The sequence below is a fragment of the Apaloderma vittatum genome, unplaced genomic scaffold, assembly GCF_000703405.1.
Source record: "Apaloderma vittatum isolate BGI_N311 unplaced genomic scaffold, ASM70340v1 scaffold2275, whole genome shotgun sequence".
NCBI classification, from domain to species: domain Eukaryota; kingdom Metazoa; phylum Chordata; class Aves; order Trogoniformes; family Trogonidae; genus Apaloderma; species Apaloderma vittatum.
Window position 1 is genome coordinate 1,988 of NW_009716318.1, and position 22,735 is coordinate 24,722.

At 38.5% G+C, this 22,735-nt stretch overlaps 1 protein-coding gene across 2 annotated transcripts; it reads left to right on the top strand.

The window, feature by feature from the left end:
• Positions 1–10,151: 10,151 nt before the first annotated feature.
• Positions 10,152–21,669, top strand: SMPX (small muscle protein, X-linked). Of its 2 annotated transcripts, none has more exons than XM_009869469.1 (4): positions 10,152–10,266; positions 13,871–13,930; positions 17,534–17,623; positions 21,514–21,669. In XM_009869469.1, the coding sequence occupies exons 2-4, from the start codon at positions 13,892–13,894 to the stop codon at positions 21,652–21,654; spliced, it is 270 nt and encodes an 89-aa protein (XP_009867771.1). In that variant the 5' UTR covers positions 10,152–10,266; positions 13,871–13,891; the 3' UTR covers positions 21,655–21,669. The 2 variants fall into 2 exon arrangements, with proteins under 2 accessions (XP_009867771.1, XP_009867772.1); XM_009869470.1 differs by having other exon boundaries at positions 10,176–10,312.
• Positions 21,670–22,735: the final 1,066 nt, after the last annotated feature.

Here is a 22,735-nt window from a genome sequence, read left to right on the forward strand (position 1 = left end):
ACTTAGTATAAATGTAAGAAATTTCTTCTAGTAGTGGTCTTTGGAAGCAATGGAGGGGAATTGTATTCAAGCAGTTAAGAGCATGAGTACTTTTACTAGTAGCATAGCCTCACTGAAATCAAGCATGGTAAAATGGGCATGTTTAAATGATCCAGTCAATGAAAAGCTTTTGTAACATTATTGTGTTTTTCTTCCATGTTCACTTAGTATACTACCTAAAATATAGACCTGATTTTTGTTGTGCTGGCATAGAAATTGGCAGTGCAACTAAAAAGGAATGCAACTAAAATACACAGTCTGTATTTTATTGCTAGAAAGTTTATCACAAGAATATAGAAGGCAGAAAAGACATACTGTGAATGAACTGGTTTTACTTGCATAACTCGAGTGGTTGTTTTGCCCCCCAGGCAAAAAGGCAAACCCTTTTTCCCATCGAATGAAACTGTTGCAGACTGAAGTGTTACAGGGAGAGATTGCATTTTAAGTTTTGCAAGTTAAGGTATTCAGGATTAAAAACTTCTACTATGAAATGGCTCAGGAGGCAGTACAGATGTTGATACACTTTTTACCACTGTTTTTTCCTTACAGCCACCTATTAAGTTTAAGCAGTGACTAAAGCAAAAGGCCATACATTAATCAGATTAATGCACAGTATCCATATGTTGTTACAAAGTAGTGTAACTATCAGCGTTTTAGAAGCTGAGGTGTGCCCTTATGGAAGGGCATAGGTAGACCCCAAAGGGCAGCTATCAAAGAACTTAGAGAGTATATGTATCAGTCTTCACGCAACAGTATCTAAGTCCGTGCAAAAGCTTTCAACAAAAGGAATAATCTCATAAGCGTAATTATACTGATTAAATATAATTTGTCAAGTAAATACCAAACAGAATGTCTTAATAACACATTAATTAAGATATTATCAAATTCAATTATCAGCTTGATATCATAGGCATCTTTTTCTCTATGTAGTAAATATATTTATCTTAAAATTAATTATCAGCATGTCTGATCATTAATCTCTTCAACTTTGATCTATTATTGAAGTAGATCTGTGATTATTCAGATGTTACCATAGAAGAGACATTGCAAAATAACAGTGATACCAGTCTTAACACTACTTTCAAAAGCTCTGATGATATTAAAGGGTTTTCAGGGCTTCAGGGAAATTGTACCTAATAACAGTTCATTGCAAACTCAGACCTAAAATGAGCTAAAATGTGACTTTCAGTGTGGAAAGGTTGTAAATTTTGCCAGCTTGAAGACAATAAAATCAGAACATAACTTGGTTGGGTAAGTATTTGAGCCTTGAGGAGAGCAAATGGGGTTTTAGATATGTTTTGAGTGGCATTTGTCACTAGATTGTAGGGCACTGAGATGAGCTAAACAAGGGAAAGGAAAGCTGGAATAAAATGTGATTCTGCAAATGTTTATATTCTAACATAAAATGAAGGGGTCCTTTCATGGAGTGTGCAGGTGTTTGCAGAATGAGTGCCTAAGTCTAGCTGAAAATTTAAAGTACAGAAAGAAGCAATAGATGCGTAAAGAGGAAATAAATGGTCCATTAAGCGCTTATGCAGGTTAAGAGATTGCTTCTGGAGGGAATAGAAAGATCAGAGTGAAAAAGAATTCCAAGACACAAGGCGAGAAATACAGACTGTCACGCTACAGAGATGTGTATAGCATTGATTGTAAATGTTTGAAGGACAAACATGTTTTCATTTACCTTAGTAACATTATTATGTAAAATCTCAGTGTATGGGGAAAATTCAGGTAGTGGGAGTTGCAGAAACTGAAACCCAAACAAGAAAAAAAGAAATCCTTTTACTCTTGCTGTGCTCATGAAAGAAAAGAGCAAAATGTTAGATAACTTTCTTGGTAGTTTTTCATGTTCCAATTACAGTAGAAAGGAGTCTTGCTTTATTTAAATAGAAATGAGGTCATAATAGCCTGTTAAGGTTCAGGATTTGTTTGCAATATTTAACCTGGTTACCAAAAATACATGCGGGAAAGGTGGGATTTTGAGTCTTAAAATAAACGAGATTTGTTCTTAAGTCACTGTTCATATGAATAATGTAAGTAAAGAAAAAGCACAAATGTTCATAGAAACATGCCTTTACTAGGTTAGTCTGCTACAAAGAGTAGCTATACCTGCTTTTTCACCCTTTGTTAGTGGCTAGTGCTGATCTATAACAAAACTAATGGCAGTTTTTTCTTAATTGCTACCAAGCATTTACCCATCTGTTGTAATTCTCTTAGGCACAACATGACTAGAGTTACAGCTAAAGGACCTTCTTTGGAGGAGAAATGGGTGTCAGACTCCAAAGAAAAGCAAAAGGAAAGGAGGAATTTGAAAGATGTGGCTCAAATATTATTCTAGAATACATTTCTGTAAGAATATTATCCTGAGGCTTCAGCTACACATTTCATCTGATAGTCTTGCTTACTCACCTGTTGGGCTATCCATCCTCTAATCATTTATATGTGAGAAAAAGCATGAATTATCTTCTGCAGAGTACCTGTTCAGGATTAGCTCCTACGTAGGGATCACTTTACAACTTTAAAAGTCTGTCCTTGAAATGAATTTACCTAAACTGCAGGGGGAAAAAAGGGGCTCAGTCAGTGAAGAGCACACAAGGAAAATTAATTCCAGAAAGTTGTGGGGTTTTTTTTTGCTTTAAGTTACCAGTTAAGTCCTTATGTACACAATCTCCTATTCTACTGCAGAATGCGAAATAAATAGAAAATAGTTTCAATCTAAGAGGTATTGTTTCATGTTTACTGTTACTTGACATAAATGCATGTGATTAGACCATTAGACTATTATAAATTTTGAACCTGAAAACTTGTAGGGCGGCCTTGAACCCAGCACTTAGCTTGGATAAGTCAAAGTGAGGTAAAACTTTGGAGAAGACAAAATAGTTTGTAGTTTGTTGTTTAACTAATTGTTAAAGCCTGTAGCATTTCCATACACCTATGCTTCTATGGTATTTAGCTGTTCTGAATAACAGGAATGTCTCGCACAGGATGAACTGATGAGAATGTCACTGTAACTCTCTGCCTGGGCTGTGTAGATGGTTGAAGTAGCTCCTGAATTGCTTCATCATATAGCATAGCACTTGGTGAAGCCAGCACTGATTTTGTTCTGCCTCGAGGATCAGGCTGTAAGGAGCTGCTTCATGATCCCACAGACCTCCACACAGCGGATGAACTGTAACCTTGATGGGTGTCCCCGTTCTACAGATCACCTCTGTCTCTTGTCAGGCAGAGCACCTGTGAACTATCCATGGCCAAACAATGGTTTTGCCTTACAGAGATCAGTTTGTGTTAGGAACCTGAGCTAAGAACATTTCCTTTCTTCCTAATAAAAATAAATAATCAGTTTGAGAGTTGGCTGCAATAAAGCTGTAAGCTTCTTCATGGCTACTCTAGTCAGCCTAGCACCTCACAGACAGTTGGTGGGCACAGGAAGCACAGAGGAGCCTGCAGTTCTCAAAAGTAATTTCCAGCAAAGATGATTTTCAAGCACCGCTTTCAGCTCCAGATCTTGAGAACTGAGCTGTACTTCAAAGGGCTGCCCCCTGTGTTGCACAGCCTGGTGTGACTAAATGAAGCAGCTTAATACTTAAGAGTTTCTTTTTTCAGGTTTGTTGTTAGCCTTGGATAAATGATATTGCCAGTCCACAACCCTACTTGTAAAGTAAGATGTGAAGATTTAAAAAACTACTTCGTATAATTTCCTAAGAGAAACCGCTTATACTTTTTTAAATGCTTGATATTTGATAATGCATTGGGAAACATAACTGAGAAACTAGCAGCTGGAGGACTTCACTCATCTCTTTGTGTGAACACAGATTTCTTTTGGCAATTTCTCTTTGAACAGGAACAATATTTGTTTGGCAGGAGACCACAGATGATTGAAAAATGTTCCTGTAGCAGATCTGATTCGATAAAAGTATGATTTGATATAGATCATGTTTGACTACTTGATAGATAGGTATGACTGATAGATTTGTTCATATCTGCACCTTGGAAAAAATACATTCTTAATTGTCTTATTTTTCAGAGCTTTGAAGGTATGAGAGGCTAAGGATTTTTTTTCCTGACTCAGGGAAACTAAGATAAGTGTCCTGATATTGATTCAGATTTTAAAAATCTTTACACCCCCACTTTATCGATCTTCTTTTATTTTCTTTTCAGCAGATACAAACCAAAGATAGCAACCATTAGTCTTATGTGATTCAGGAGGTTGGTGCAGTTGCCCTTGAATTTGGTCATTTTTTATCCAAACACATTTTCTTTCTAATGTCCTTGATATTCTACTCTATCCAGCCCACTGCCTCATCTCCATTGTTCTGGGTGCATCTTTCTACCAGACAGATTTTTCATGTCTCAACCATGTCTTTACTCCTATTAATATGCCATTTAGATGGGGAATCATCAGAAATTAGTCTTTGTTCTTTTTGTTAGACTTTGGATGATTGCTCTCACAGTGGGATCATAGCTCTGTGAGCTGATTACTTGCACAGCTGCAATTGCATTTCATTCTTTAATACAAGAGATAAGTACATTTTTGTGGTACTGAGTCCCCAAGTCCTCTGGTGTATCCATACATTCTCGTACATCTTTGCATTACGACGGTACAATGGCAAAATTCCTCACTGTACATCAGGTGAGGTCTTAATCTGACCACAGCAGACAAGAGCTAATAGTATTCAGCAGGTAGTAACCATAGAATCATAGAATGTTTTGGGTTGGAAGGGATCTTTAAAGGTCACCTAGCCCAACCCCTCTGCAGTTCCGTTACCTCATTGTAAAAATTTTCTTCCTTACATCCAGTCTAAATCTACCCTCTTTTAGTTTAAAACTACTACTCTTTTTGCTGTTGCAACAGGCCCCACTAAAATGTTGTCCCCATCTTTCTTATAGGCTTCCTTTAAGCACTGAAGGGCACTGTAAGATCTCCCCGGGGCCTTCTCATCTCCAGACTGAACAGGCCCGACTCTCTCAGCCTGTCCTCATAGGAGAGGAGCTGCAGGCCTCTGATCATTTCTGTGGCCCTCCTCTGGATCCGCTCCAACAGGTCCATGTCCTCCCTGTGCTGAGAACTCCAGAGCTGGACACAGCACTGCAGGTGCAGTCTCACCAGAGCAGAGGGGGAGAATCATCTCCTTTGACCTGCTGGCCACGTTTCTCTTGATGCAGCCCAGGATGTGACTGGCCTTCTGGGCTGTGAGTGCACATTGCTGGCTCATGTCCAGCTTTTCATCCAGCAGTACCCCCAAGTCCTTTTCCACAGGGCTGTTCTCTCACATCATCCCCCAGCCTGTACTGATAACGAGGATTGCCACAACCCAGGGGCATGACCTTGCACTTGGCCTTGTTTAACCTCATGAGGTTCACATGGGCCCACTGCTTGTCCAGGTCCTGGATGATATTCCGTCCCTCTGGCATATCGACCACAGAAATCAGCTTGGTGTCATCTACAAACTTGCTAAGGGTGCTCTCAATCCCACTATGTTATCGATGAAGATATTAAACAGCACTGGTCCCAGTACAGACTCCTGAGGCACAGCACTTGTCACTCATCTGCATCTGGACATGGAGCTGTTGACCACTACCCTCTGGATGGGACCACCCAACCAATTCCTTACTCACTGAACAGCCCACCCATCAAATCCATCCCTCTCCAATTTAGAGAGAAGGGTGTTGTGGGGGACTGTGCCAAAGACCTTACGAAATTCCAGATAGATGACATCCATAGCTCTTCCCTTGTCCGCTGATGTAGTCACTCCTTCATAAAAAGCCACTAGTTTGGTCAGGCAGGACTGGCCCCTGATGAAGCCATGCTGTCTCTCTTGAAAAACCTCCTTGTCGTCCATGTGCCTTAGCAGAGCTTCTAGGAGGATCAACTGATGTCATCAACTGATCAGGATGACCTTCATTAAAAGAAGTCTGTTAGGGGCTTTAAAAAGATAATAGATGCCTATTCAAATTATGCTGATTTGTGAAAACGATGAGTAGTCTTTCTGTTCAAAATTTCAGCAATGATTTGGTCAGTTCCTGTTTTGTCAAACTTGTTTGCCCAGAACAATATCTGATGGTACAATGTCATGTTTTTCTGTCTTTTCCAAATGATGCTGTATCACTATAGCAGACAGTGTTTAAAAATCAGCCTGTCATTTAAAATTCATATTCCCTTCAAAATCTGCCTTGCTCTTTCTTATGGTGTCAGCTTTGCCAGGCCTAGTGGCTAAAATTTCCCAGGAGAAAAATGGAAACAAATTTGTTGCTTGTACATCATCACCATGTTTCTGTTACTCAAAATATTTTAGTAAGTAAGAATTTTACAGAATACGAAGTAACAGAGATTATGGCTTTTTGGGTAACTCAGTGGTCAAAGCTACGATGTTCCAGCATTTCTGTGGGTTATATTCATAACACAGTTTTTAGAAATTAATACAAATTCTTAGATGATGCTAACAACGCTATTAAAAGATACTGGAACTCTGAAATTTAGAACAAGGTCACTGGCAGCCTCTAATGAGACCATCCTCTTAATACAAGGCTAATTATTTCTTGATGGAATAGTCTGTGAGAGTAATCAGCATGTTTTATATGGAAAAGAAAGAGAGCATGCAGGAGCTGAATTAATATTTAGCAGCTCAGAAACGTCACAGAAACAAAATCAACTAATTTAGATATGGTTGTTGTTTTCCTGTCCACTAGATAATGGCAAATATTTTTGCACGCTATTTTACACCATTCGTTATTTAAATAGCCTGATGTTATTGCCGTTAGCATAGCTGTATGTGTAGAAACTCAAGAGAAGTTCTTCACTTTTTCTTGATATTAAGAAACAGATAGATGGGGGGAAACTGGGAGGTGGTATTTCCTCAAACAGCTTTTCTTTAGACAAAGCAGCTGAGGTCTGATTTTCTTTCTGCAATCTAGGATTCAAAATTGTTTTCAATTAAAGCAAGAGTAACAATGGGCTCTGGTGCCTGGTAATTGTTAGCTCCACTGTATTTTAAATTTTTGTAATTCTGTCTAACCTAATACGACTGGCCAGCATTGCTAAAAGTCTCTGTCTTTCATCAAGCCTATGTGCCAAATCATTGTTCCTTAGAGTAGATGTGTCTTTGCTAAGGGAAAAAAATCCTCAAAGTACAAACAAAACCTGTGTAAGTTAGAAAATGGATGATGTTATTATTTTTCCAGGACCCTCTATGTCAGCCCTGTGATAAATCTATCTGGTAGCGAGCTTCTTATTTTTAGATCTGAGTCCATAAGTTAGGTGTGTTGAATGAAGGGAATAGTTGGACTAATTGAGCTGCAACTTTAGTTTTCATATTCTTCACCAAACAATTCAAATGAATGTAGCGATAGGAATTAATTAACTAAATACTTAATATCATAGGGCCACTATTCTTACCTGGTAATAAACTAATTTATAGAGCTAGAAATAAGATAGGGAAGCAAAATTTTGCATTATGAAAAACCTAGAATCATAGAATCATAGAATGGCATAGGCTGGAAGGGACCTTAGAGAAGAATACGTTGCTACTACTTGGTAATTTGAAACAGAACTCCAGGAATGTATTTTTTAACTTTCTACTTTAAAGAAGTCTTATTTCAAGTGAGCTGAGATTGTGACTGCCCCTTTGTTTACTTGCATTTTCAATCGCATTACATTGTTTTCATTAAACTGAAACGTTTTGGACTATAATAGAAAAAAAATTCTTTGGGGAGCATTGGAAAGTTATATCTCTGCTCATGAGATTTCTCAAAAAGCAAAACATTTAAGTAAGCATATTAAGTAATGACAGCTTAAAGAAACAATGCTGACATTATACAGTGAAATATCTCAGTCAAGAAGTAACATACATACACATTGCTGTTAACCATCAAGTTCACTTTCAAAACTAATAAGCTGTTGAGGAAGCATATTAGTTAAACAAGCTTCTAGGAATGCAACATGAATATATTTTGAACTATATTGGGATTTTCATACTTCAAATAAATACATTGTTACTGTGTCTTTTGGATTTCTATACATGAGATGTAATAATTTTATGCAGTGTGTCGATGTGTCTGGCCCTAACTTGCCAGGCATTGAGTCCATCCTCTGAAATGCACATATGCCTCATTATTCACTTACTGAATCATCTGCTGCATGTATTTAGCAGCTAAATCTGCAAATCATGGTGCTGTGCATCTCAGTGGTTATGGTAATGGTAGTCTGCAAAATAGTGGTAAAAGTGTCTCGTTTTCTCTTTGAAGTCTACTCACATCTAAATTTTCCAATATTAGTGATAAAATTTGGATTTACTCCTTTTATCTGCACAATACACTTTAGGTGTGATAGTTTATGGGTGTTAGGCATGTGACAGAGGTAGATTCTTTTCCTATTTAAACATCACTAAAACTATATATTAAGATACTTGTCACTGCTAGGAAAATCTGGTGAAAGAAACAGATTTGTATTTCTTAGGCATATTTGCAAGATGATAAGACTGTAAAATATAAGCAATCACCAACCTTTGCTAAATTGATGACATGTGGAAGAAAGAATTGTGTATTCCAGAGCTGGTCTGAATGTAACTTGAAATAAATTCATGTGCGAGACTATGTTACAAAAATGTGTTGCCTCTTTCATTGCTTTCTAATGCTCTTACTGTAAATGTGAACCTTCACAATGAGGTTTGTAAAGTCACTTATCTGACTCCAGCCTTGCTTTAATACAGTTTCAACTGCCTAGAAGGCAGGACTTTAGACTGTAACAGCAAACTTCTCCATTCTAGTCAAAGGACTGGTCTGTGAGCCCTGTTGTGAACTCTGCCAAGTTTCAAGTGCATGTTTCATGCCTCCAAATATTTGACAACAGCCATGCTCAGCCTTTCTGAGAAACAGGCCAAGGGGTCTCTTTGGAATGAACTGATTGCTATATGTACCTCCATCAGTCTTGACCTAACACGAATGCATGTGCTTGTTGCAGGCCTAGTTGTGTTTCCATCTTGTCATGGCTCCTTGGGAAGGAGGTGGCTGTGAGTAGTCTGCAGGCTGCTAACACAAGTCATCAGCTTTATCAGCTGCTTCCAGATGACAGAACTTTTGGGAAAGAAGGCAGCAGAAGTGAGTCACACGCTTAATGAAGTGGTCTGGGTGGTCATCTTCCTCTTTGAGATACTTGAAGAAAGCGATTGGTCAAAAAAATTAAAATCCTCTCTGAAGTCACTATCCCAACCACTAGTTATAAACTTCTTTGGCACTAATTATGAAAATTGTTGATCTTCTCAAAGTTGGAAGTAGCAGCAGCAAGAGGCCAGTACAGTATTTCCCATAACGACACTACTGTTGTCACCATTAGCGTTGTAGGACAGATGGAGAACAGATAAGGCAGAGGAGTTTGATGGAGAGGTAAGTTCACTCTTATGAAGATGTGGTGAACAGGAGGCACTTCTGGAAGTGGAAACGAGGCTGTGCTCTGCGCACGACTTGATGTGGCTGATCTCCTTCAGTAGTCTTCACCGAAGACAGTAGCCCAGCCAGCATGAGCATGACTTGCATAATGACGTTTCACTTCCCTCATGAGCTATAGCAACTCCCCCCACACTCTTCCTTTAGCTTCTCTTCGTCCACATGCCCCAAGGCTCAGCAGCTGGCTGCTATGGCTTTGCACAGTCAGAGACCTCACCCCCATGAGCACGGCTGTCTTGCACAGAGAGACTCTATGCCGAGACCCCGAAGCAGCTGCTGTGTGAGTTCGCTCCCAACCCAGCAGTGATACTGTCGTGCTGATGTAGCACTCCTCACCCCTAGTTAATTCTTCATTATTACATCTCCTTAATTATTTCCTTCTCCGATGTGGCAGTAGGGAGGCACACACTGCCCCAAACACCACGGGAGGTGTTGTATGTTACCTTCTGCCACCGTATGCCTGGTGCTTGCGAAAAGCCCAGAATGACAGGGAGAGGGAGGGCAAGGAAGGGACCCAAAGGTGTGTTCCCTCAACACCTTCTGCTTGACACTTGAGCCCTGGTTTTATGATGGTCAAGTGTCACAGGGGACCAAGTTACAGAGTGAATCAAACTCTATATTTAGGAAGAACAACTGGAAGCTATGACAGGAATTCCCTTTTACACTTCACTTCTCAGCTGAGTCCCACTCCAGCCTGGAGCAGCTCTGAGTGCCGTCCGGGCTGAAAGCATCGGAGCTATTTCAGACACATTAAAAGGATCACAGTCAATACCTCAGCTATAGAAGAAGGTAACCTTTTTCAGCATCGAAAGGAGGTGCACATACTCACTTGACGGTTTGGAACTTTTCTTATATAAGTAAATAAGTAAGCTAATCTTGGAGGGGTCAATTAAGAACTTGAAAGACCCTTATAAAAACTTTTAATAACTGCTGTGAGGTGACTACAATAGCTGTGGGTTTCTGCTTATTTTAATGTCTTGTGCAGCATATCAGCATATTCAGAGCAGATTGTTACAGTTATTGCTCGGTAGTCTGTAGGGATCTTTAAAAATTTAAAACAGAAAGTTGCTTAAATACCTAGTGACTCATAAGATGCGTAACTGTATTATCTTTCATAATGTAATACATAGGTACGTGCTTAATGTTTTGTATATGTTTGTTACAGCTAGTGAAATGTTACATGGAGGTTTTGATGATAAGGGAAGTGTTCTTTCACAGTAAGCTTAACAGGTAACTGTAGAGGGGACAACTGCATTACAGAAAATGTGATCACATTTGCGTAGAGCGTGTAGTAAGTTTTTGTGGAACAGGCTGGAAGCTGCAAAGTGGGGGTTTCTCTTCTTCCTTTGTGCTGGCTGTCTCTCCCAGTAGTGTGGTTTCTGTCAAAGCCTTTTAGTAAGATAATACACTGGGCTTCTGTGTCCAATACCCCTTGTGCTTGATGCCGTGAGTGTGGTGGGGGGAAAAGACAGCTTCCAGCTGGGATGGGGGAGGGCTCTTTCTGTTGTCTGTGTGCTACTGTACATCTCTTGTGCAGACTACAAAAGATGGCATTATGATATCTCACAGTATTTAAAGCAAATTGAATCAGTGAACTTATTATCTTGCTGCAGCCCTGTCAGAAATTATTTTTAGCAGAGGAGCAGAAGATGGGTCCTCTGTTTAACAATGTTTCTTTTCAAAACACTGATCTATTTCACTATAGTAGTCCTGTATTTGACAAGTAGTCCTGTTCATAAGTACTTTCACTGTGAAGCGAGGGAATTTGCAGGGGAAGCCTGGCTCCAAAGTGAATTAACGTTGCTGTTGCTTTCTAAGTTTGGCTCGGCATGCAGCCCATAAAAGGTAAGAGGTAAGGTGTGGGGAGGCCAAGAAAACACCAGGGAATACAGACTGTGTGTGTCTGCGTTTCTCTGCATTTCTCTGGCCGTGTACATATGGAATCCTGCTGTGGAAATGAGGGTGAAGAATGTTTTTTTGTCAAGTTTGCAGAGCTGATCAGAATGCCAGAAATAATACAATCACTGCAGCGCTTTTGACTCTCTCTCTGAGACGTGTGACAGAACAGAGGAATTTATAAAAATGAATTAACCACTTCAGTAATAGATGCATCTGTAATCTAAGATTTGTTTTCCTGTGACTGATGGTCAGTATTGCTCTGGAGGGAAACTCCAGGAAAGAAGGGAAGGGGAGAGAGCCAGATTGTCTATTTTTACTCAGTAGCAGGCTGTTGTCCTGATTTCTCTGGCGGTAATGAGGACAGCATGAACTGGGAGGAAAATCACCTCTTCCAAAAGCAGTCCTGCACAATTGTATCATGCATCTGTCTTTAGGAACCGGTGTCTGATTGCAGTCATTTCAAACACAGATTCCTTGTGAACCCAGAGCAGATCGCTGAGGAGGGCTATCTCTGTGCTTGCTTTAGGGCTGAGATTGAATCCTTGCCAGTTTAGTTCTAGATGACCCAAGAAGTGTGCGTTGGTGTTTTTGCAATGCAGAGGCACGCAAGATGGAGTACATCTTAGCATGAATTTCTTTGTGACAGCGTTTAGAAAGTAGATCCATGATGTTTTAAGGTGTTCTATGTTAATTTCCTGTGCTTTAGTTTCCATTTTTCATTCTGATTAGAAAGAGGAGGAGATTATAAGAAAAATTAATTAAACTTTTCTGTATTATGAGTCCTATCTTTCCAATAAACTGGGTGATTGTTTTATAGTTATCTTTGGAATATAACTATAGCTTAACAGCACGTTTATTTCTGTGCATAGTAAAGATTTTCAAAAAGGAAAGAGAGAGAGAGAGAGTGCAGTAAATCCTTTTGGCTTTTTGAAATCTGGAAATTTTGTCATGAATTTCAGTGAAAAAGTGAATTCTAAAGTTTTTTTAAACTACCTCTGATTTTAAGATTGTAAATGTAAACGCAAAACCACATTATAAAACCCTGGCAGCATGCTCTTTTTATTTTGCAGGATTTTTTTCCTGATTTATTAATAAAGTGAAATCAATCTGAACATGAATAACCTAAGAAAATTACACCTTTTGACTTAATGCTTTATTGATTTGGACAGCACTCTTTGCAGCTGAGAGTGCAACCAGAGGGAGACCTCTAATGGTAGGTCATTTCTACTGAAGTTCAGCTCAGCATTACACACAGATTTAAAGCTGGTGTGAGAATATGCAAGAGCAAGTCTTCTATGCAGCCTCAGTGATAAAATTTCAGGCTAGTCTTCCAGGCTGAAGCCAACCTACAGATCATCTATGTCCACATGACAGTTGTACTCTCTGGAGTACCAAAGCCTTTGATCTACTTTTGATTTCACAGTGTATTTTTATTATTTTCTCCTGCGTTATTTATTGCTTTTCTCAATATTTTCCTGACATGCTGTAGTTTGGTTGTGATCAATGAGTTGTCTGATGAATTCATGTCTTGTCTTTTAGCATTACTATTTCAACTTGTGTAATAATGATTAAATAACCAGACTTTGATGAAGATCTAGTCCAGTTAAAATCTTAATTCTCTGTGAAAGCATAAAAGGCTGAGATAATGTTTCAATTAATCTGATAATAAAATTTTTTTTCTTTTTTCCTTTTTTGTTTTAGTTTTTGTTTGATTTTTTGTTGTTGTTTTTTGTTTTGTTGGGTTTTTTTCCCTACCTTTACAGAATCTTTTGATTTTGGTGTATTTCCCTTTGTTATTGCATATTAATATTGTATCAGTCCATATTTCTCTGCCTGTATAAAATTATATGGAAAAATCTGTTCTTTTTTACCTTATTGCTAAAGAAATTTGGTGAATCTATATGATCTAAAATCTATATGATCTAAAACTTTGAGGAGAGGCTACTTTTTGCCCTAGCAATTGTCAGAGAGAACTTTACAGTTTGACCATCTTGATCATTTTCAGTCTGTAAGCATTGAAGATTTGCAAGGATTTGTGAGTCAGAAGATGGTTGTGTCTGCATTTATCCATGTTTTGTAGCAAGTTACACTGTATTTGAAAGAAGTTTTAAACTGAGAGTTCCAATAATTCCCACATACATATTGTGACAGAGATAACCATACATGGTTTACCTTCAAATACTTCCCTTAGTTCTTACTCATTTTACAATGCCGTTAAGGTTTGAGAGATTCCTTATCTCTACTCATTATTTGTTTTAATGTGAAAAAGATAGCTCCATTTGTGCCTATGAAAGATTAATTGGAGGAGCTCAGGTGTTCTGTCTCCCTCTGATATTCAGAAGAAATAACTAAGCAACTCTGAAACTGAGATGGAAACAGGAGCTGGGCAGATGAAATGGATGCCTGTCAAGAGGCAGCATGGGTTAACTTCTAGCTTATCTCCCTTAGCTATCAGAATGTCAGAGCCCGTAACACTTTCCTATTTTGCTTGCAGGGATAAGCCTCTGTCTTAAAAATGTCAAAACAGCCAGCGTCACATGTCAAAGCCATTCAGGTAAGAGATAGTATTTATATTTCTAATCTAAGAAAATAGTAAATCTCAACCTCCATTTCTTGGCAAATTGCATTTTTGCTCAGATAAAACACCAGAGCAGTGCTAACTGGGGATTACTCTTTTAAAGAGAAAAGCTCGGTAAATATGAAAGCACTGAAAAAGTTTGACCTGAAGAGCATCTTATGATCTGAGCTGATGAAAAGCTGGATCAGATAGGTTAGTTGATCCCTTCCTTGCATGGGTTTCTCAATGTTAGGTTGTACCTGTTGTTGGATGGGCTGAGCAAAACATGGTGATACATCTGCATAACTGATCAACATCATGAGTAAAACTAATTCTTGCAATTATTAGATTTTCCACAGATGCTGGACGCTTTATAGACTAAAAAGATGGCATGGGTATTGTGAAGTTCTTCATGTCTGCATTCCTTTAGAGAAAAAAAAGACATGACTTCTAATATTTGCTTAAGAAGAATTTTATTTAAAAGTCAAAGTAAAATGAGAGAAATGTTGATATTTTCATTAAAAAAGTTCCTTTATGTCATATACCTCTTCAAATAGTGTATGCTGATAAGGATGAAGTTGCTTGTTACATACTTGAAACAGATGGAGAATTATCCCAATATCATCATGAAGTAGCATCATGAAGAATATATTTAGGGAATGCTATCATTGATTCTTGTCAGAAATGCTTCCTAAACTTTGTAATTTTACAGAATTTGTATGGATTTTGTAGAATGCACTTGCAATGAAATTTTACCATGAGTTCAGGTTTCCTTGAAATTACATAAGAAACCAAAAATGGAATTTCTAAAGTCTAGTCTGTCCCCTGTATCCTCAAGATAATACTAACTCAATGGATTGGAGTACCAAGAAGATTAATTACCAAGACAGCATACTGAAATTGCAAGGAACTGTTAAAATGCTAATTCCCTTTGTCATCATCTACTCTACTGGAACAGGCATACAAGCTGCTGTTTGACTTGAAATGAGCAAAAATTTGCCATTGATTTCACTCAGTTCAAATTTTCACCCTTCTTTTACAGTGACTATGGAAATGTTTGTATGATTAGTGAAAAATGTAGATAATTTATAGCTCGAAAGTATTTACATTTTACATTTAAAATCCATAGGCACATACAAACATATTTAAGGAATTAATCTGGATTATGTTTTTTGCTTGAAGTAAGGAAGTGTAGACTTCTTTTTATTTTTAAGATGGATTTCCAATTTCTAAATGTAAATAAAAAATGCTTCTAATGTGTCAATTTAAAAAGTGCATTAAGTTTAAGCACTATTCTTAATATTTATTTTTTACAAAGGTAATTTGAATCATGAGAAAAATGGCAGCACAAATTTTAAAATATTGTGTTAGCTAAACATTGTGTTAAAAGTTGCTCCAGCAGGGAGACTTGCACTTGAATTAATGCCTATCGCACTTTAAGCACTCTAAGAACCATGACTCAAAATTCCATGTTATTTTTATATGTTGAGATTCACATATTATAGTCCTTTGCTATTATGTGCTTTTGCAGTAGGATCAACAACCCCTGGAGAATATATGTCATGATGCAGTGATGGAAATGTAACTTTGCTTTACTTACTGAAATATTTCATGGTGCTCCGTGTCACAAGTGGCTTCTTTCTGACCATATGAAGAGACTGAAGAGTGGTTTATTTAATTTAATTAGCAGCCTGGCACTATGTTTTTTTTGTTTCCTGAACCATTTTTAGTCACAGTTGGTCTGTCAAACACAGTAGGAAATGCAAGGGCCGGATATCAGAATTACCCTGCTGTGGTACGCCCTGGCTGGCCGTGGAGGCTGGCTTCTGCTTGGATGGACTCCGAGGAGAAGGAATGCCTGAGTTCAAAATGAGCACCAAGAGGAGAGATAACTCTTAATGTCAAACTTGTATGACCACACTGGCTGTAAAGTGCAAATAAATTTCATGTTCCAAAAAAAGAAGCTGCCTGGGGGTACCAGAGCCTGACAGGGAAGATGCTTAAAATTAAATATAGCAAAGCTGTTTTTTTTCCATCCATAAATGAAATAATGGGTGAAGTACTGCAAGACTGAAAATGCCCTGTCTCCTGGGAACTTAGGAGGTGCAGATGAAAGCTTTTACTGTATCTAAACTAATGTTCAGTGAAAAAGCATTATGAAATTAATATCCACCCAGTTTCTATAAACTACACAGCCCTATACAGACATTTGCCATTGCCATTGAAATAGCATCACCTTGCATAAATAAAATAATGGGAAACGGACAAAGAGAATAGAGGGAAAGGTGCTTATTTCTTGGCAAATGGATTCCTAATTTACTTAGTGTTTGATTACAGCTGTCAGAACACTTTTTGTTACTGAAAACAGTGAGCTGTTTTCCTGTGGTTGCCCGACTCGGGGCATAATCTGCAAGACCATGATTTGAGCAGAAGGATGGAATTATCATCTTCATTTAATGCGAATCAGTCAGATGGCAACCTACAATAACACAGCTCTCTGTTGGAAGGTTCTTCACTTCCACTCCACAACATTACCCATTCACCCCCTGTTTTTATCAGTGAGAGTCATGATATTTTGATGACATTCCCTAGGAACAGCTTCTGTACCAAGATCACGAGATAAGAATAGGTATAAATTGTGCATTTAGTTGATCATGCCATTTGACTTTTTAAATAATCCAGGCTGGGTCACCTTGGGTAATAGATATGTTGTAGCTGCTCTTTCCTAAACAACATTTTCTGCTGATCCTTTCTCAAAGATCTTCACCTCTAAGGTACCTATTATCAGTCTCATTTATGTTATGGCTACTGGCTTTCTGCCACAGATAAAAAAGATGAGATTAATGTACTCCTGTGGGTATCATTCTGGAGGGGTTTTGCTAATCCCAGGGGCTATTGGTCTGTCCAGTTTTGGAGTCGATGTGCTCTGACTCGTGAACCCCTGCTGCAGACCAGACTGGGGTGGCTGGGCAAAACCCAGCAGGGACTGGAGGGTCACAAAGCCTTCCTGACTTTTTCCCACAGATCCTCCTTGCAACTGAGAGATGTATTTCTAGAACTAAGGCATTATATTTGCAGTTTGTAGCACCCACGGGTAAATTTAGTTGGTAAGATCTCATTTTAAACACTTGTGGCTTAAGTTGGTTCAGGGTGGGCTTTCTTTCATGTGAGAACTAGTGTCATTGGGGAAGGGAGTGGTTTGGGTGTTATTGAAGGATTTGGGTGATTTACACTTAAATGCTCATTCTGCCGCTCACTTTCTGTTTGACCATGATCAAACTGAAGTGGATACAGGTGCCTAAAAACACTTTGGTGTCTAGTACTCATTTGTTTAAAGTCCAATGAAATCAGGGAGCAGTAAACTAAGATAGAGAACTTCAAAAGCTTTCTAGATAGCTTTATTTTTTCATTCTCAGTCTTTAAAAGAGAGATGAAAGCACTTCTCTTTAGGGGTGTGTTGATGTGGACATTGAAGGTGTAAGTGCTCGGAAAGCATGATAGTGTCTATACACTCGTCCTACCCCTTTTGAATTTTGCCATTTACCACTGTATGTTTATCTATCAGTCCCCATTATGTGCATCTTAATTTCCATCTCACAGGCTAATATTAACATCCCAATGGGAGCGTTTCGACCTGGTGCAGGCCACCCACATAAAAGAAAAGAATTTACACCTGAAGAAGTGGAAGAGGTAAGAAGAAAGGGGGGAGGGGTGTTTTGTTTTTTTTTTATTCTCCAGGAGAATCCCTGCCATTCATGAAAGAGTCTTTTAATCAATCTTATAGCACTGCATACCAGTCTTAGGTACCACAGCTGAACATGCAGTGATCATTCATGGAAATAAATAGCCGCTTCTAAAAAACACCTCATATATACACAGCTCTGGTTTTGATGCCAAGATACCTGCAGGAGTTTAAACTGTTTAAAAGGTACATAGCTCTGCTTCAACAGCAGGATGATATCTGCTGTCAGGAAAGAGAGCTAGGATTTCACCAATGGTATTTATCTAGGTGGTAGTCGATAGGAGAAGTTATAACAGGGCTTTGGAAGAATGTTCTACTACCTGTTGCCCCACTGTATGAGGTATGATCTATTGGTACAGCTTAACAATGTTGGAACAGGTTTTCAAACCTGGCACTTTTTGGAATATTTGTAAACAAGGACAAAGTGAGTGTGAAGACACTTGCAGAATTAAAACAGAAACTGTGAACCCATTTGCCTGCATAGGGGTGAAAATACTCCATTTTAGATTGAATTATGTCTTTTCATGCTTATATTTTACAGAGAGCATTTAACATTGAGTTTTGAATACAGAATCCAATTTATACCTTAACTGATATTGATAACAAAGGTTACGATGAAGCACAGATATCATATATTTTCAGATTATAAAGTATCTTATTTATAATGATCTTTTATAATAAAAAAGAGTTAAAACCAATGGTGGATGAAAAAATCTCAAGAAAAGATGGGTACTTATGGCTTCTTGGCCAATTGGCTTAGTTTGAATTTACAATTCCCAGCCAAGAACTGGTCCTGCTGGGCCAGAGCTGCCATATACTCCTCAGAGCCAAGGGCAGGAAAGGCTCCAATCGTCCCCACCCAGCCAGGCTGCCTCTGGCAGGACTAAGCCGGGTGGACTTGCTGCCAAGCAGGCAAAGTGAAGCTGTGGTGGCTGGACATAGTCTTGCCCTCAGGCAGAGCAGAGCCGTGATGCTGAAGAGGGAGCGAACAACCACTTCGCTCCAGGCAGTCAGAGGTCCTGCTGGTGATTCAGTCCCAAACAAGAAGCAGCCAGACGAGATTTGGACAAGTCATCAGCTCCTTCTGCCCTGCTATGGTACTTCAGAATGATCAGGTTTAGCTGCTTAAGAGCTAATTTCCCCTTTTCTAAATTAGACAATTTTTTTTCTGAATTTCAACACATTTGATATAAATACTCCTCTGTTGACAGAGAACTTTCCTGAAGAAACCAAACCCAAGCTGACTTAGCTCCCCTTAAGAAGATTTAAAAAAAGCAAAACCAAACATACAAAGTGACCTTCAACACATACTGTGGCTTTCTCCCCTGGAAAGAAATGAAAGCATATTCTCTCTGCAGTAATTAAACTGCTGAGGGAATGCATGTTGTTAAGCAGAAACTAATATAGCATGTGTGAATTCTAGTAGTCTTTGAGAAATAAAATAAATGACTAGTGCTGATAATTAGATTTGGTTAGATAATTAAATATTTCTTTGCTTCTCAGTTAAGTGAGTACTATACATGAGACAGACATTACAGAACGAAAATTCTTGGCCCCAGTTTTATAGCCAATAGGCAACGAAGGCAATGGGAGTAAAGACTGCAGAAATGTACCTTGTAATAGGAATAGAATAAAAAAGCTACCAGTGGACTTCAGTTTTCTCATCTTGTTAAGTTTTGCAATATAGCTCATGATTCTTCAGAGCAGCTTCAGACAAACAGAACTTTTGCTAACAGTGCTTAGTATTTTTCACTGTATTCTAAAACCTTGGCTAAGGAGATGAGGGAAAAATGGGTCTTACTCAAAGGGATGGTGGTGTCAGATGGGAAGGCATGTTTTTAAAGGTCAAAGGAGCAGACATGTTAACATAAAAAGAAATGGGAGGTGAGAACTTTAGAAAATAACTTTTCTTCAGTCAAAGCATTTCCATGCACGAATTTACTAACTCTTAATGTATATCTAAGTCACTTTTCAGATTTCCTTTAATGAAACTGAACGCCAAGGTCTTATTTCAGCTGTGTGTTGCACATGGAGTGGGTGATACAGGGAGGGGTGCAGTCATATATAGCACACACCACATATTAGAAGGGAAAGTTAACAACAATTTATGGAACACAAAGTCTCCAACACAGTCACAGTTTGTGCCATTTGTACTATGAGAGGAATTATATTGTAGATGATTTGAAATGGTACTTTTTGACATAGTATCTGCTATGTACTAATAAGAACTAAGGGGTTAGGGGAATTACAGTTTTCCTGATTATTCAGATTAGCTGGCTGTGCAAGAAAACTGTACACGCTGGCATCTTTAGCTACTGGTACAGTTTGGTGCACCCCTCCAAACACTTCTGTATCGATTTATTTATTGTCCTGCTATGCTTTGGTAGTGTTTCAGGATGTTAGATCACTAAGCTATTAAACAGTATATGTAGTGGCTGGGGCTAGACTACTGGCTGGGATTTTAAGTGATCAAAAGAAACAATAGTATAATATTATTAAATGATACTATCTTGTATTAACTATTAGCATATTAGCTAAACAGTGAGAAAAGATTGTACATGTTTACTAAGCTAAGCTTTATAAATGTTGCTTCAGTTTCTTATATATAGTGATCTCTAAAAAAAATTTTAAAGATCAGATAGGAAGAAAATTTATTTTTTTTGAAATTCCTTGCTTATTTGCTACTTGACATTGCAAAAAGTCTGTTTCTGATTAGCACGTAGTCCATTAGTCAAAAGAAAAAAGAGGCCAATTATACTTGACAGATAATTTCGGAATTTCAAAAATTAAGTCAAATATAAGAATCACTGTTCACAGTCCCTATACCTTTCCAAAAAGCATGGCTAATAAATCTAAATTCTGAATTAACTACAAAAAGACCATCCCAAGAGCACCTTCATAGAGTAATAAAAAACCCATAATAATTATTTCATTGTGAAATTATTTGCAGTAAAATAATAATTCATCTCTAACCTACATGATTCCACCTGTATGACAGCTTTATAAAACACAGAACAGGCTGAAACAGCCTTAAACTCCCTACTGGAAAACTACTTCAAAACATTCCTTAGTCTAGAATAGAAATTGTCTAAAATGCATGCTCTGCCTCACAATCGTACAATAAAATAGAGCAGTAGTACAGCTGAGTAAGTACCAAGGGCTGAAATATTGTCTTCCATCAGGAAATGAGCTGTGATGCTCACTATAGTGTAAGCGCTATTATTTAGCCTGTATTTTTATAGTGTCGGCAAAAGAGTCATCATGCACTACCCTAATTCAAACATACAATGACAAAAAGCCTTCTGGTCTTGCAACTGAGGTTGATAGAAACTCAACATCAACTCAAGCTGAGCTTGGAAGAGGTTTTGGAGGTCCGTAACCTACTGTCACAGCTCTTCTTCAGAGCTGCAGAAGTGCACAATGCTTTTTAATTCACACCCAAGTGGCAACCACAAAACTCTGAAATACTTTATATGATAAAAATGGTTTTTTTTTTTTCCCCTAAAATATGAGTAACCTGAGAGTTGCCTTTAATGCAAGTTAATTTTCCACTAATGGTCTGATGCTCTAAGTTCTTACACATTACTAAAAAGATCCACATTCCTCTTCACTGAGGCCCTTCTAATTTTCTTTTGAGAATGTTTTTAAACATTTTAGACAACAATCAACAAAATAATCTACCTCTTTCTACCCTCTACCCCTTCCCCTGCCCCTCAATTTCCATTGGGAATTCATTTGGTATAAAAACATTCTTTCCTGTTTCTCAAATAACTGACCAATGTTTATACTCAAAAGACTGCAATTGTGGCAGTAAAGTCACTGTTATCCTTTTGTGCAGAATGTTCCTGCTTTGACAGAGGAGGAGAAAGAAAAGAAACATCTCCCAGGAGCTAAGAAACTTCCAGGTCCTGCTGTCAACTTGTCAGAGATTCAGAATATAAAGAGCGAGCTGAAATTTGTCCCCAAAGCTGAACAGTAGCTGGAACAAGCAGGTAAGTAAAAGAGAGGTTCTTTGCATGACGCTAGGAGAAGCAGGCTCATCCAGAAACCTCTTTGTTTCAGAAGACTGTTTTCCAATTACTTCAAAGCACCCGGATTCACAGCCCATATTTCAAAGACAAAATGTAAGAAGAAAAGATCATAATCCTTGGAATTCTCTGTTGTTTCAAACATGAAGCATGTGTAAAGCTATATCCAATGATATTTACGACACCCATCAACCAGCCTAACAAAAAGTGTACTCAGCTATTTGGAATATTGAAGCCAGCCTAAAAGTACCAGCTTCTTGCTTCGCAAGCACAAGTTCCAGTTTTACAGATTATAGGACATATATTTATACGCACTAGCTACAAATAAATGTATTATAATGCAAATAAATTTATTGCAGTGATCAACAAGTAAGTCAGTATTTTTAAAAAGCTCCTTTGGTATTATGTTGTTTCTGCAATTCAAAACTGACATGCCAATGGCTCCATGTATTTCATCACACAAATGTACCCAATGTCACTTGTGGCACTCAAGGACTTGCTATGTATCTGACAGGGCTCTGAAATAAAAGACTTTGGGGAGATCTGTGCTCCTTGAGTGGCAGCTGGAGACTAGGTAGGGAACTTCAGGCACTTCAGACAGCACCAGATATCTATGGGTTGAGCCACTGATCTGTGACTAACACCACAGCTTGTACTTCATCTTATTTTACTCAGTGTCCAGATGGACATCAGTGACAAGTAGTCTCTGGGCTCAGGGATCCATACTGGGGCCAGTGCTGTTCAGTATCTTCCTCAGTGACATAGACAGTGGGACTGAATTCACCCTCAGCAAGTTTGCAGACAACACCAAGCTGAGCGGTGCTGTTGGCATGCCTGAGGGAAGGGATGCCGTCCAGAGGGACCTCGACAAGCTGGAGAAGTGAGTCTGTGTGAACCTTATGAAATTCAACAAGGCCAAGTGCAAGGTCCTGCACCTGAGTCAGGGAAGTCCCTGGTACTGATACATGCTGATTGATGGGGGGTTTGAGAGCAGCCTTGCAGAGAAGGACTTGGGGGTACTGGTGGACAAAA

Bases quoted from the DNA above. Each gene is read 5' to 3' on its own strand.
- SMPX (XM_009869469.1), top strand. From the start codon at position 13,892: ATGTCAAAACAGCCAGCGTCACATGTCAAAGCCATTCAG. The intron at 13,931-17,533 runs GTAAGAGATAGT...TCCATCTCACAG, and splicing joins CACATGTCAAAGCCATTCAG to GCTAATATTAACATCCCAAT. The intron at 17,624-21,513 runs GTAAGAAGAAAG...CCTTTTGTGCAG, and splicing joins CACCTGAAGAAGTGGAAGAG to AATGTTCCTGCTTTGACAGA.